The sequence below is a fragment of the Triturus cristatus genome, chromosome 7 (genome assembly GCF_964204655.1).
Source record: "Triturus cristatus chromosome 7, aTriCri1.1, whole genome shotgun sequence".
Taxonomy (NCBI): Eukaryota; Metazoa; Chordata; class Amphibia; order Caudata; family Salamandridae; genus Triturus; species Triturus cristatus.
This window is the reverse complement of record NC_140590.1, coordinates 1,145,416,315-1,145,431,783: the sequence shown is the minus strand read 5'-3', so window position 1 is coordinate 1,145,431,783 and position 15,469 is coordinate 1,145,416,315. Positions and strand designations below refer to the sequence as shown.

The window sequence follows — 15,469 nt, the reverse complement described above, 5'->3', positions numbered from 1 at the left end:
GAATGAAGTCAATGTATGCACATGGGTAGGAAGTGACCATTGGAGCACTGTATCATGGTCTCTTATGGGTCCTGCGCTCTGATGGGGCCACATTGTTTGTTTGTGGTGTAGTTAACTGCACTGAATTTTCCTCATCAGTCTGGCCAAATAGCATGACTGTTGCTATGTATCCTTTCAGTGTTCCTGAACTGTCCCTGGAAATTCTGTGCAGTCTGAACACACATTAGTGTCACACAAATGCTGGTATTCAGTGATGCCATTTTGGAGAATGCTGTGCATTGTGAGGTGCCATTTGCACGCCTGTCAGTAACTGCAAAGTTAGCCATTTTCAAAACTTTGTGCGTATGTGCTAACTTTGATCAATTCCCACATTGCGCACAGTGACTTTGCATATGACCAGTCACCATCTCACTATCAAAGACACTAAGGCTCTAATCTGCTAAATGACACTTTCATTTGCCTACATTGTAAGTTTCTATTCAGGTCGCTGTTGCACATTATGAAAAAGTTTGCAATTAACTCCTATTGACGCTCCAGCAGGTGTATAGCTACCATTAGTGCAGTAGGTGCAGTGGCGCCTGGGACCGGAGATGTAAAGGGTGCACTTATATTTTATAATTACAGGTGTTTCTCACTGCCAAACCAGGGGATGGTGGCCCTACTTTTCTTCTTCCTTCTTGGATTAAACCAGGGGTCCACTTGCTCTGCCACTGTGGTCCAGCGGCCATGTCACAGTTTCTGGAGGAAGAGTAATGACTGGATTTATCTCCAGATCCCGCGGCGTGGACAGGGCAACTAGCAGTCTCAGCGGTGATGCCGCATGATCTCCCAGCTGACCATGGGTGATGGGTACTACAGACCTGATTATAAACCTACTGCTACATACAGCAGTAATTGCAGTAGCATGAATAGCATTCCAGCTCTGCCTAACTTGTAACCAGAATGACCTGACTTATACCCAGAGCAAGAGAAGACAGAAAGAAGGGATAGGGTCACACTATACAAATACCACATTCATGCAAACATACAGATGAAGTCTGAAACAGAACCTGCAAGAGTGAGCTACTGGGTAAGGAAGTGTAGGGTGGTGGAAGAAAGCGGTATGAGGTGGAATCTAGACGAGGCAGGTTTGGTATTCAGCAACCCCAGCATTCGACAGTGCAGCATGCAAGCTTCTAAGGAAAACATAAGGCCCCACCTGCAGATTGATTACCCTAACCAAATCAGGGTCTCCTAAAGATCCCTGCCCCCCTTCAATCATGCATCTCGCTGCGGATGTGATTGCAGGCGAACTATTCCCTCTAATTAATCAAGTACTTGAGTCGGGCAGCAATCCTTCAAGTTGGAAGATAGCAACAATTAGACCATTGTTAAAAAAACCCGCACTGGACCTCCATATACCAAAGAACTACCGTCCTATCGCCGCACTGCTCATCGCAGCCAAAATTTTGGAGAGGGAGGTAAACAGATCACTAACAGAATACCTTAACTCCTATAATCTGCTGGACTCCACTCAGCACGGTTTCCGTGCTCAACACTCAACGGAATCAGCACTGCTTGTGGCAGCAGAGGAAATCCGCAGTACAGTGGACAAGGGAGGTAAGGCGATTCTTGTGATGTTAGATCTGTCGGCTGCCTTTGACACCGTAAATCATACGGTGTTGATTCAAAGGCTTCAGGAAACCGGTATTGAGGGCTCTGCGCTGTCCCTTCTCTCTTCTTTTTTGGAAGGAAGGGAGCAAAGCTTGCTGTGGGACGGTTTACAGTAGGACAGCTTCTCTCTGCCATGTGGGGTTCCGCAGGGTTCAGCGCTGTCACCTACGCTGTTTAATATCTATGTGACCGTCCTGGCCAGACTCATTAGGAAGCATGGCTTCACGATAGTCTCGTATGCTGATGATTCCCAGATCATAGTTTCCGCATGCAAACAATCTAACGACATGGCGTGTAAATTCCACAACTGCCTGTCCAAAATTATGGTCTGGATGCAGGAGAGCTTCTTGAAGATCAACACTGAGAAAACTGAGATTATTGAGTTTGGCCAGGGGAGTCCCCTGTGGAACAGATCATGGTGGCCGTTAGAGGCCGGGGAGTGCCCCTGCCCCGTGCCCAAGGTAAGAAACCTGGGCGTGCTGTTTGACAGTCAGCTAAATTTCTCAGCTCATGTCAACAGCCTCGCGTCATTCTGCTCCTTTTTAATAAGGACGCTCCGTAAGATTTTCCCTTTTATTAAACCAGAGTTGCGTAAAACTGTTGTAGTAGCGCTTCTGTTATCTAGATTGGATTACTGCAACGCCCTACTGTTAGGGATAAATAAGACCAAGACAATATGCCTACGAGGTATGTCAAAATGACTATCTATGTATAATAACCTTATGTCTCCCGCACCCAAAATATGGTGAAAAAGGAGTGAAAAGGAGTGTTGGTGCCTCACGGTAGCGCCACCAAAGAGGGTTAAGCAGGATGGTACTCGCCTGCTACCTCAATTTCTCATCATCAGCTACCAACACTCCAACAGCAAGAAATTGTGCATAATGCTGGTGATGAACTAAATAGGTGCTAGGGTGTGTGTTTAAGAAAGATGGGAAAGGAGAAGCTGTGCTAGAATGTGTGCACCGTCTCAGAAAACCCCTAAGTGATATATATTAATATCAATAAAAGAGCTAAATCACACTGGCTTGCGTACTTTATTCTAAGCTGCGTGATAGCTCGTATGTTAAAATGCCGACATGTTTCGTTACCATTGGACAACACTCACGGTAACTTCTTCAGGGCCCAGGAACAGGCCTGTTCCTGGGCTGAGTAAACGCCGGAAACGAACAGTTGCACGACTCACGTTTGGAGTGGAACAAGTGGTGCCTTGAACGCGCACACAGAGCCGCAAGGTCCCAAGGGTAAAGGTATGCCCAGGTTGGGCTACATCCTGAATTGTTTTTAAACGACAAATAGAGGTGCAGGGATAAAAGAACAGACCCCACGCCCTGAAGAAGTTACCGTGAGTGTTGTCCAATGGTAACGAAACATGTCGGCATTTTAACATACGAGCTATCACGCAGCTTAGAAAAAAGTACGCAAGCCAGTGTGATTTAGCTCTTTTATTGATATTAATATATATCACTTAGGGGTTTTCTGAGACGGTGCACACATTCTAGCACAGCTTCTCCTTTCCCATCTTTCTTAAACACACACCCTAGCACCTATTTAGTTCATCACCAGCATTATGCACAATTTCTTGCTGTTGGAGTGTTGGTAGCTGATGATGAGAAATTGAGGTAGCAGGCGAGTACCATCCTGCTTAACCCTCTTTGGTGGCGCTACCGTGAGGCACCAACACTCCTTTTCACTCCTTTTTCACCATATTTTGGGTGCGGGAGACATAAGGTTATTATACATAGATAGTCATTTTGACATACCTCGTAGGCATATTGTCTTTTTCTTCTTTTTAATGAACCACACCGTAGAATAGCTCAGACGACAGAATCGCAAGCTATAAATGAGGGTCTAACGTTTATGGCCATCAATACGGATGTATGAAATATCGGTTCATAGTGTGAACAGGTCTTTGTTGTATACAATGTATTGAGTGGGGGATGACCTGTTCTCTGCCCCTTTAGCTCCTTTCTGTAGACAGGGATAAATAAGACGCAGATAAAAAGGCTGCAGACTCTGCAGAACGCTGCGGCGAGCGCTATTACTGGACGTCCCTAGAGATCAATCTGTCTCAGGAGGAATCAAAACATTACATTGGCTCCCAGTTCAACAGCGTATAGACTTTAAGGCCATATGCTTAGTGCACAAGGCTGTTTTCGGAGGAGGAGCAAGGGATATTCAGAAATTATTTATTCCTTATACCTCTGGCCGTGTGCTAAGGTCTAGCACCCAGAGTCTTATCAAGATCAATCGGATTAAGAGAGTCAGATGAGGTGGTAGAGCTTTCTCAATCCGTGCTGCTGGACTCTGGAACAAGCTCCCCTGTTCCCTAAAACTAGTAGCAAATCATCAATCCTTTAGGAAACTGCTAAAGACATGGCTCTTCCAAGAGGATCGTATATGAGGAGCATGTCTCCACCTGTGCTTACCAGTGCCAAGACGCTTCGGCATTCGCGCGCTATACAAAACCATATCCTATCCTATCCTATCCTATATCCTATCCTTCACTTATTTCTAATTGAAGTTCTCAACTCAAGCCATCAGAGCTCTTACGTCTAATTATCACAAATGATAGCATCATTGCCAAACAAGGCTGCTGTATCCTAAAACAAAACAAAGAAGGTAGCGTCCATTTACCCACCTGCTGAGTAGTGATTTTATTTCTGCTATTTACACGGCAGCTGGCTAAGTAGTAGAAATGATTTACTATTTGGCAGGCGGCCTTGTAAACAGCAGAGAAATTTCATTATTTAATCAGCCGTTGGCTATATAATAAAGATTCTGCACTGTTTGGCCGTCAGGCGTGCTAATAGCATAACAAACGTCACTATTAACCTGGCCACTTGGTAAATAGTAGAGATTCTGCAGTGTCTGGCTGACAATCATACAAATAGCAGGAAACCCTACATATTTACCTGGCCGCTGGCTCAACAGTCAACTGTGTGGCTGGCAGCCATGCAAATAGCAGAAAAATGTCACTATTTACCCAACAATTGGTTAAATAATAGTGATTCTGCACTGTTCATCCGGCAGCCATGTAAACAGCATAATAACTTCACTATTTACCCGGTCATAGGCTAAACAGTAGAGATTCTGCACAGTTTGGCCAGCAGCCAACAGATATCAGTAAAACTTCCCTATTTAACTGGTCGCTGTCTGAATAGTAGAGATTCTGCAGTGTTTGGCGGCAGTTTTGGGAAATCTTCTCCCCTCCCCCCCCGAGAGTACCAACATCCTGCCTTATGGGGACCCCTTCCCCTTTTCAAATTAGTTACCACCAGGTAGGGGGTTATTTAACTCATCAATGGTTTGCGAAAGCAATTTCAGTCACAAACTGTCAACAAATTCCTTTCCAAATTAGAAAGGGGAGGGAGGAAATTTTTTTCATAAACCCTCTTATTTACTTTTCAGAAACAATCGCAAACCTTGTGATTTGGAGACATAAGGCTCTTAGAGCCAGATATGCGACCTGTTTTTGCATGCGCAACAGGTTTGCGAACCTGTTTGTGCATGCAAAAACCTATTTGGCCATGTACATAGCCTATTTAGCGAGTCGCAATTTTTTTGTGACTCGCTAAATAGGTTTTGCGACTCACTATTTGGAAGGGGCGTTCCCTTCCAAATAGCGAGCCTCAAAATCATGTACAAATGTTTTGCGACCGCAATGAAAACGCTCGCAATTACCACCTACTTCAAGTAGGTGGTAATGCATTCGCAAATGGGAAGGGGACCCCTTCCCCTTTGCAAATGCATGCAAAATTAATTTTTAAGGGCAGGCAGCGGTCTCAGAGACCACTGTCTGCCCTTAAAAAATTAAATGAAAACGTTAAATCTTTTTTTTTTAATGCATCCCGTTTTCATTTAAGGAAAACGGGCTACACTAAAAAAACTGCTTTATTTAAAAGCAGTCCCAGACATGGTGGTCTGCTGAGCCCAGCAGGCCACCATTCCTGGGAGGGCTGGCATTCCCAGTGGGCTCGCAAATTGCGAGAGGCTCATTAATATCAATGAGCCTTGCAATTTACGACCACATTGGGAATCGCAAACAGTGTCAAACACGGGAAAATGTTTTCATACAAATGGCCCTTAATAAACAGAGACATTTTGCTACCTCCATTCTTGTAGCCTACGGATCGATCATTTCACTATTCCACTTTAATACTCCTTTTCCAGACAGGTGATGTGGATGAACTACTGAATTGATTTGGGGTGTTTCTCTTTTAAACATCATTTTCTGGCTGTCGCTCAGACACAGGTTCTGTGGTAGGTGATGGCTCTCACAGCAGTAGCAATAGTGCTGGCTCCAAGAAGAAGTATCCAAAACAAGGACTCAATGAAGCATGAGATCTCAGCACCTGGCTGTCATCAGCCTCTCTGAGTAGTCACCAGGCATAGACAAAAGGTCAGCCCTGCTTAGAAACTTTGACCTGTCCCTTACTTCTACCATCTACCCTGTGTAGTCACTCAGGAAGAACTCATCAGCAGCCCTTTGCTAAAGAGGACCTCACAGAATGTTTTTGGGTAGCCTTTTCTCCATTGTCCCTCAGTTCAGTTCTGGATCTTCACCCTCTACCCATAGGGATGCAGTCCATACACACCCACTGTGGAGGAAAGCTGTATGTACTCTCATGTCACGTCTTACAAAAGGCATTCCACTGGCCATTGCACTAATACTTTCATCTCATAAGGAGTCTTACTGCTACGCACATAGGGGCAGATCCTGCAAATCGACAAAAGGCAATGCAAGACCTTAAATGGGATTTACTAAGCTAAGCAAAGCCACCTTGTGTGGCTGTGCCTGGCTTAGTAAATCAAGAGTAACACAAGGCAGCGGAAATCGTTGCCTTGTCTTACCCTGTTTTGAAAAGGCATTCAATGGATAGAGCATGAACTTTCCCATGCATCCACCCATGGATTTTGACCCAATCCCAGATTTATTATGGTGAGTAAATCTGGGATTGCATCAAAACAGTACACCTTCCAAAGTGAAGTGCAATGAGGAGAAATATCTGTATTTGTCCCCGTTACTTCCTGCAGTCAACAACACAAACAGAAAGAGGAAAATGCCTCAAAGGATTGTTTTTGTGTATGAAGGTCCCCCTTTATTCACAAAAGCAATCCTCCTCATAATGCAGGCACCTTTGCACCATTTTGTAAGGGTGCCTGCGTTGACACTAGGCAGCATACAGGGTGCTAGCACAAGGAGAAAGCAGAAAGGCATCATATCTTAGTTACTATGGCTCACTTCTGCTCTCTCCCTTTCGTGCAAAGCAGCACAGCAAGTTGTCTTGCTGCCTTGTGTTGCATGACTTCTTAGTAAATCTGCAGCTTGCTACATACCCATCTCACTTACACACACATGGAATGTCAGCGCAGGGATCGGGAGGGGTCACACAGAATCCCTCTTTGGGCCACATGAGATGATCTAGCTGGAGCTTCCACCACCCCCTCTTCTGCTCATGAGAGCCTTCATAGGATCTTGAGCTTGCCTTTGCTGATTACCATATCCATTTGACCCCTTTGTTAGCCATTTACCATTTTCCTGGCTTCAGCCATCAGAGTTTCTCAAAAACTTTTAGCAAATCTTCATAGACCACACTCATTTTCACTACCCACCTTTACACTCCTCTGCAAAGTTCCAGTCCGTATACCCTCAGATCTACCTTCAGTCTACTGTGCCAGCAGTAGACCACGTCTTCTACTCTCAGAGGTCAGAGTAGAGCAGTCCTGACTTTTTATTTACTTTGCATGCTCTGATTTTTTAACAAGTGCTTACCAGTACTAGACGTGGGCTGAAGAGGGGGGTTTCTCGGGGTTGGCAGTATAAGAAGCATGAATAAGAACCATTTACAAAAGGGAAATCCTAATACATGTGGCCTAGACTCACATAGGTGTCCTCCTGCTCTTGGTCTTCTTCTTTCACTTTTCGGTCCATTTGTGCCTGTTGGTCCTCCTCCTAGTCGTATTCTAAGTCCTCCTTTTCTGGGTGGTTTGTGTTTTTCTGATCCTCATCCTGGCCCTGGTCTAACTAGTTCTGGTCACCCTGGTTTCCTGAATCTGGGGGTCTTGATTGTAGTCCTTCCTCACCCTGGTCTTCCTGACCCTGCTTCTGGCTCATCCTTGCTTCAGCCCTTCCTGGGCATCCTAATCCTAGTACTACTAATTCTCATCCTGATCCTGCTGGGCCCTTATACACCGTGTCCTGTTATCCTGGTTTTCCACAGGCTGGCATTCCTGGTCTTCCTGGTTTGGGTCATCCTGATTCTCCTTGTTCTGTTTGTTGTGCAGCCTCTACTGGTCCTGGTCCTCTTTATTAGGTCCACCTGGACTGGGCCTGGTCATTTTGGCCTTGGTCTCATCCCATTGGTCCTCGTGGCTCTAATTATCCGTGTTCCCCTGATCCTCGCCACCCTGGTCCTAATACCCCAGTTCCTAGTCCTCCTGCTACACTTGTAACTTCAGGTCCTGGTCCCTTGATTTTCACCTCTCTGGTCCTCCTAGCCCTGTTCCTGGCCCTGCTTATTCTGATACTTCAAGTCCACCTAATCCTCCTCAATCCGATCCCTGGTATTAAAGACCCTAATTCACCTCTTCCTGACTGACTAGTCCTCCGGGTCCAACTCCAACACCTGACCAATGACCTGAACAAGGAGGATCAGGATCAAATGAACAAGTTAGTCCAAGATGACAACGAGCAGGAGGACCATGGCCAAGAGTATCATATACTCTTGGCCATGGTCCTCTTGTTCATTGTCATGTTTGACTAACTCGTTCACTTGATCCTGATCCTCCTTGTTCAGGTCACCTCATTATTAGCTGTTTTTAGCCACCCAGCTTGGTCATCATGGTTCCTGTCATCCTGGCTTTCCTTCTCCTGGTTCTCCTTTTTCTCCTCATCCTGGTCCTGCCTCTCCTGGCATGCCAGGTCCTGATACTCTGGGCCACTGTGTATTGAGCCCCCCTTTGTTGTGGGGCCACTGGTCCTTATTGCCCTGGTCCTATTAGCTCTTATCCTATTGGCTCTGCTTGCTTGGCCATCTCCTCTTCTCTAGGTCCTATTTCCCTACTCCTCCTCACTCTCAGTCTGGTTTGCCTAGCAATGTTTTTTTTATTTCTGATCCTCACAGTCTGCCTGGTTTTGTGCTCGCTAGACTTGATCCTTTTGTTTCTGGTCCTCCTTGTTTGGGGGGTTTTATGACTAGTGTTCTTGGTTCTGCTCCTTCTGGGCATCCTGATACTTTCAGGCCCACTTCTCCTAGCTCTTTCTTTTCTTTCCTGATCCTCTTGACCCTCATCCTTTTAACATGGTCCTTCTGATCCTTCTCACCCTGCTCATCTGATTCCCAGTACATCAGTTCCTGGTCCTGCTGGTCCCCTCATTCTACCTGGCCTCTTGCTTCATTGTTCTCTTACACCTTGCCCTCTTAGCTCTTATCTTCCTGCTTTGGATCACCCTTGTCATTCTAGCCCTGTGCCTTGTTTTCATGATCCTTCTGGCACTGCTCCATATGGCCCTCTTAGTCCTGGTTCTCTTTATTTGGGTTCTTGTGAGCCTCATCATTTTGGTCCTGGCTTTCCTGGACATCCAGGTCCAGTCCCATTAGTCTTCCTGGCTCCGGTTGTTGTGGTCCTCCTGATCTTCCCCGGCCTGGTCCTGTTACCCCCAGGTTTTGGTCTTTCTGCTCCACTTGGAAATATGGGCCCAGGTCCTATGATTATGGTCCCTTTGGAACTCCTAAGCCTATTCCTGGTCCTATTACAGCTGATCCTTATAATACTCCATAATACTCCTGTCTCTCGTCCTGGTCCTCCTTGCTTTGGTCCTCTTGGTATTTTTGGTATTGACCCCCTCCTCTTCCTTGCTTATTCTGGCACCCAGTCCTATTGGCCTGGATCTTGTCTTCCTGCATCTGTTCCTGATCCTCTTGACCCTGATCTCCCTGTTGCTTGTCCTCATGCTGCAACACAAACTGATCATGGTCCTCCTTTATCTGGTCCTCCATGGCCTGGCCCTCCTGTTCCTAGCTCTGCTGCCTGGATCTCCAGGTTGTGAACATCCTGGTCGTCAAGTCCTGGTCCTGAGCATCCTGATCCTCATTTATCTCCTCACCCTGGCCTTCCTGGCCCTGATGCTCAAGGTCCCGATCCCATTTGCCCTAATCTTACTGGTGCCGTATTTTGCCTTCTGGACCTCTTAGAACTTTTCCTCTCGACCCTGGTTGCCTGTGTCCCTGGTTTCAGCTACCTACCACTCCTGATCAAAGTCAAGCTATTCTTGTTTTACATAATCCTCTTCCTTCTTGAGACTCTCTGCCTATTGTCCTTGATCCTCTTAGTCATGTTCGTATAGGTTGGGTTCTCCTGGACCTCATTCTCCTGGCCCACCTGCTAGCTTAGTCTTGGTCTCCATGGTCCTGCTCGTCCTGGTCCTTCTTGTCCTATTGTACTTGTTATCATAAACTTTGCCTTTTGGCAATCATGGCCATTCCTGGTCCTACAATCTTGGCCCGTCTGGGCCTTTTCCTTTGTGGTCTTCTTGGTCCAAGTCACCTTTTCTATTCTACGTTGTTCTGGACCATCTGACCATGGGGCACCCTATCATGGTGCTCATAGTACTAGTCCAATTGGGTCGGATCTTCCTCATCCCTCTGGTACTGGTCTTCCTAGTACCTATGTTGTGTGTCACCCTGGTTCATGTAGTACTTTTCACCCTGGTTTAGAATTGCCCTCAGTCTCATACTCCTGGACCTTCTGATCCTGCTCCCGCTGGGCCTAGACTTCCTTGTCCTTTATAACCCTGTTCATTCTAATCTAGGGTCTACAGGTCTTCAGAGACCTGGTAGTTCTGGCTGTGGTCTTCCTGGTCCTGGTCCTTTTGCTTCTGGCCCGTTAGTCCTCCTTGATCTAATGTCTGTGGTCTTTGCCCTCCTGTTGCAGGTCCTTCGCTCCATTGGTTCCCTGGTACTGGTCCTCTATGGTCAGTCTACTTGGGTCTGCTACTCCTGGCCCATGTTGTCCTCGTCCCTTTGGTATTGGTTGGTGCGCACAGGTCCTCATAGCCCTACGTGTCATTAAGGTCCAGGGCATTCTGTTCCTTCTACCTCTGGTCCCAATGTTCCTTCAGGCCCTTGTCCGCTGGATTCAGATTACCCCTGTTCAACATCCTCCTGATCCTTCTAAACCTGGCCCCGGTACCTCTAGTGCAGTTATTCATTGTCCTGTTCCTCATTGTTTATTTGTTCCTTGTTCCCTCTGGCATTGGTAACGCTGCTCCTCATCGGTTAAGTCTCCCTGGGCATGGTTCTTTTTGTCTTGGTCCTCATGGCTCTGGTCGTCCCAGCCCACCTAGTGGTTCACCTCTTGGCCCTTATTCTCTTACTTTTCATCATCTTCCTCCTACTGCTTCTTTCTTCTGCACCCCTCCACAATGACTTTAGTCAGGTGCAGCCTCCAAGCCTGTCATGCAGAGGGTTTTTTTTGGCTTCCATATTTATATTGCTGAGATGCCACTGTCAAGTACAGAAATGAGGGCCCAGCAGAGACAGGACCATACACTGCTCAACATGTTAAAAATCTAAATTACCATTCCCAAGATGCATTGTGCAGGTGAATAAAATGTCAGTGTGCCTGAAGGAGCCACTCATGACATGGACCAAGAAGCATCAATGCCATAAGACTACTTTGCTGAGTGAATGGTATGATTAAATGCGTTTATTCACAGGCAGCAGAGTGAACTCTTCCTGTGAATTACCCAGATGCATTACTTACCTATCAACTGCTTTCACTTTCCCTTTCCACAGAAACCCCATTACAGTGTCTCACCCAATTTACCTCCTGCAAGTGCCCCAAGCACCGTGTCTTCAAACACCAATTCGCTAATTTACATGTCTGTCCCTCTAGGGCCCACACACCACCTATCTGTCTGCATTCCCTATTTGCTGCTGCTTGATGACTGCTGCTGTGTTGCCAGATTTGAAATACTAGACAAGCACAATCCTCCTTAAACAGAAGCCTACAGCTAACACAAGGTCTTCCATAAGAAGCCCAAAAACAGCCCAACCCTCAAAAATCGTCAAAAGGAGCATCATGAACACTAAAGAACAAGGAATTCTCACTAGTAAATAAAATATTTAAGTAACATGCTTTAAAACCATATTGAGCATTCTTTGCTACAGCCAAATACTCCCTGTCTGAAGCACAAAAAATCTCTATACCATATCCTAAAGTTTCTGATTAATTTTGACGTCTTAGTTGAACATTAAAATAACATAAATGTTTTTATTTAAATTTAATTTTACTGATTGATTTTTTTATTCAAAATTAATTTTATGACTTTTTTCATCTGTAAGCAGCTTAGCTCAATTCCTGCACTTACCTTTTTATAAACGATTGTACATTTGTATATGCACATACTTTCAAATCCTTCACACGTGTTGCATCCCCATTACAAGATGACCACCGCACCACCATTGCCTGGAGTCCCTTTTTTCTTTATGGCCGGCTAAATAAAGGCCTCCTTCACACTATTTATCCTTCCTGCTGGTCAAATTCTACATCATCTCTACTAGTTAGTCTATGGCTGGCTAAACAGTGGAGATAAAGTACTATTTTGATGACCGGTGGGTAAATAGCAGAGATTTTGTATTATTTGCCCGGGGGCCAGGTTAATAGACACTTTCAACAAAGGAACGTTACTATGGTGTAACCAAACTCCGAAACTATTTAGGAAATGTTATCCTTAACCACTCCTACAGCAGGTTCTTGTGGGACCCTCCTGTTTCTAACGGAAACTATCATTAACTCCCACCTCCTTTCCTAGAAGTCTCTTGTTGGATTATCCTGTTGCTAGGGGAAACAATCGTTAACCACACCTCCTCTCCTGGCAGGCTCTTGTAGGATTCTTCTGTTCCTAGGGAAAACTATCATCAACCTCACCTCCTCTCCCAGAAGGCTCTAATGGGACTGCCCTGTTGCTAGGAGAAATTATCATTAACTCCACCTCCTCTAGGCTGTATGTAATACTGCCACCTAATGGTGGCAAAAGGAGCCTGCACACAGGGCACTCACTGCCGTGATTGGGGTACAGTTCTGGGACATCGTCACTGCAAGCATTCAATATTCACTCTGCAAGGTGTTAGCCTTACACTTGTTAATTTAAAGGTCAAGTTTCGTTGATGGCCTGATTGGGTTGTAGTAAAGACTGCAATGTGAACGACAGTCATGGCGGCAACAGCATGTATTGTGAGGTGGAGCGGCTCTTTAAAGGTGACACCCAGAAATAAACGTCTCTTCACATAAACCCATTTGTCAGTCAGTCAAAAGTACGTTATTCAACAGCCAAGAGCCGTAAAAGCATACAATATTATAAAAAATACATGTTTCATCAGAATGCATTATGTAATAAAATCATCCCGCATTGCTGTTACAGTAATCGTGTTAAAAAACCTTTAAAAGCTATATCATATAAAGTGCAACTGTGCTAGAATAGTGAGCCAAGTCCGTAGGTAATATCACATTTAAAAATGCAAGGCATTGTTTAAAAAAATATTTAAAATATATTTAAACCAGCTAATAACACAAGATTGCTATTGCAATGATAGTCTAGTCCTATGTCTAATGGCCCCAACTAAAATGCTTGCGACCCCAAAACAAACCATAGGTGAGGCTGGCATTTGTCGATAGAGGAGGGCCGGCCTCACTTGGACAAACTGTCATCAAATTGTTATTTGCCCATTAGTTTTTCACAAGTGAAGAAGTATAAAATATAAACACTCACCGAGACTGAATACCCTCGCCTACAAATAAGGAGATTCACACTCACCAACTACAACGTGTTCTTTTTTAGATTTGTGGGACGAAACCTAAAAATCAAGCATATGAAATATGTATGTTTGATAACAACACAGCATTCCATAATACATGAAGCAATGACTTCCAGTATAAACATTTGACAGAAAACACAGCTTCGCTGTACACGCGTAGCCTGGAGATCAGCCATGTCACTGGTTGATGCTCCATCCCATGATCCCCAACTAGGAGCACTGTTCCTTGATTTCTGCCAAGATGTGGCCACCCAAAATCCTAGTTAGATGTTCTTCCCCAGAATCCCCATTAGATGCTATCCCCCGTTTCCCTCGGTGAACACCCTTCTTGCTGAATACCTTGCAGAAGTTCTGCCTTACTACTCCCAGACAAAAGCTGCATCCTTCTCTTGCCATCATATCGCCATAGCTTGAGCTCTATCACCAGATTCGCAGGTAGTCTATTCCAAGATTCCAAGGTAGACACACTTTCCTAAGTTTGGCATTTAAGAAGCCCTGTTACAGGAGTTGCATCCTGCCCAGTGGTGGCTGCTTCCAGGCACTAGTAGTGAGGCGTGGAGTGAGGGCTTAAAAAAAAAAATAGATCACTTACCTGTCGGCCAGCTGGCCGACAGGCGCCTCTCCTACATTATTTCCTTCTGTGAACTGGAAGCACACAGGCTCCCAGACTCTCCTAGCCAATCACAACACTGCTGTCACCATCATGACAGCAGCTTCGTGATTGGTCTGAGCGCCGTGCTTCTGCGCTCAAACAGGCAGTGGGAGCCTTTGCATGTTCTCCGCCCAGGCTGTGCAATACAGGCGGGTGGATGTTCATGGTAAGTGTGCATGAATGTTTGGCTAGCCCAAGATGGTCAACCAAATCGTCATTCACACTTAAGTGCACTCACTACTCTTCCCCCTGCTGGCAGTGACGGCAGCCAAGCCCCTCCGCAAAACTGGCTTCAGCAGGGAAAAATACAATGATAATAAGTTTGCGTTATTATTATTTTATTATTCCTTATTTGCACTGCTAAAAACCAGTGAGGCGACGCTCCTCCGCCTTAGCGGTGGAGCTGCTTCTGATTCTGTTCTCCAGCACAGGCCCTGGCCTATCTACTCATTTCCTGGTAGGGAAATACCCATCACAGGGAAAACTGGTGTGCCTTACATACCAGGGATAACTACATTGTGGTAAACAGGGAATTGACAATTACATGGTTGAAAAAAATCCATCACAATGAAAAGGCCAAAGATAGGTGCTGTGGTAAAAACCATAATAATGGGAGAATTAGTGTGCAAACTGTATCCAGAGGGAGTAAGGCCAACACCCTCATCTCACATACTGCACCATTGCTTTAGAACTAAGTATGTGCTTTCTAAGTCATCATGCTCACGGGCCGCCATGTCCCACACACATACACACACATATATATATATATATATATATATATATATATATATATATATATATATATATATATATATATATATATATATATATTCACTTAAAAAACCATAGGTTTCACACATGTTATAGTTAGGTGGACATTTCACTCGTAAAAAACCAATGAAATTCACCCGTTATAGTTAGTTCAGATAACTATAACTCGCGCGCCCGCAATCCACTGCTCATGACATCACATATTACATCACTCATGACATGGTCAGTGGCATTACTCATGACATCACTGATGACATCATCCTTGTGATAGAGTTGCGGTCGGCGAGTTATAGTTATCTGAACTAACTATAACGGGGGAATTTCATTAGTTTTTTACGAGTGAAATGTCCACCTAACTATAAAATGTGTGAAACCTATGGTTTTTTAAGTGAATTTGCAAGGTTTTTTAAATGCTAATTCCTAACTATAACGTGTGTGAAAGCTATGGTTTTGTAAGTGAATTTGTACATTTTTTAAATGCTAAGTTATGTATGTATTATTTTTTTTTTTTTAAGTTTTTTCACTGTGCATGCACCGTGCGCGCACCTCGCGATATTTAAAAAAAAAAAAATTA

At 44.9% G+C, this 15,469-nt stretch overlaps 1 protein-coding gene across 2 annotated transcripts in view; it reads right to left on the bottom strand.

Annotated features, from left to right (window-relative positions):
* Nucleotides 1-15,469, bottom strand: part of F12 (coagulation factor XII) — a 129,086-nt gene that overhangs the window by 103,279 nt on the left and 10,338 nt on the right. For both annotated transcript variants that reach the window (XM_085618340.1, XM_085618339.1), the window contains exon 2: nucleotides 13,472-13,511. In XM_085618340.1, the coding sequence (XP_085474466.1) occupies nucleotides 13,472-13,511 (40 nt within the window). The remainder of the gene's footprint in view (nucleotides 1-13,471; nucleotides 13,512-15,469) is intronic.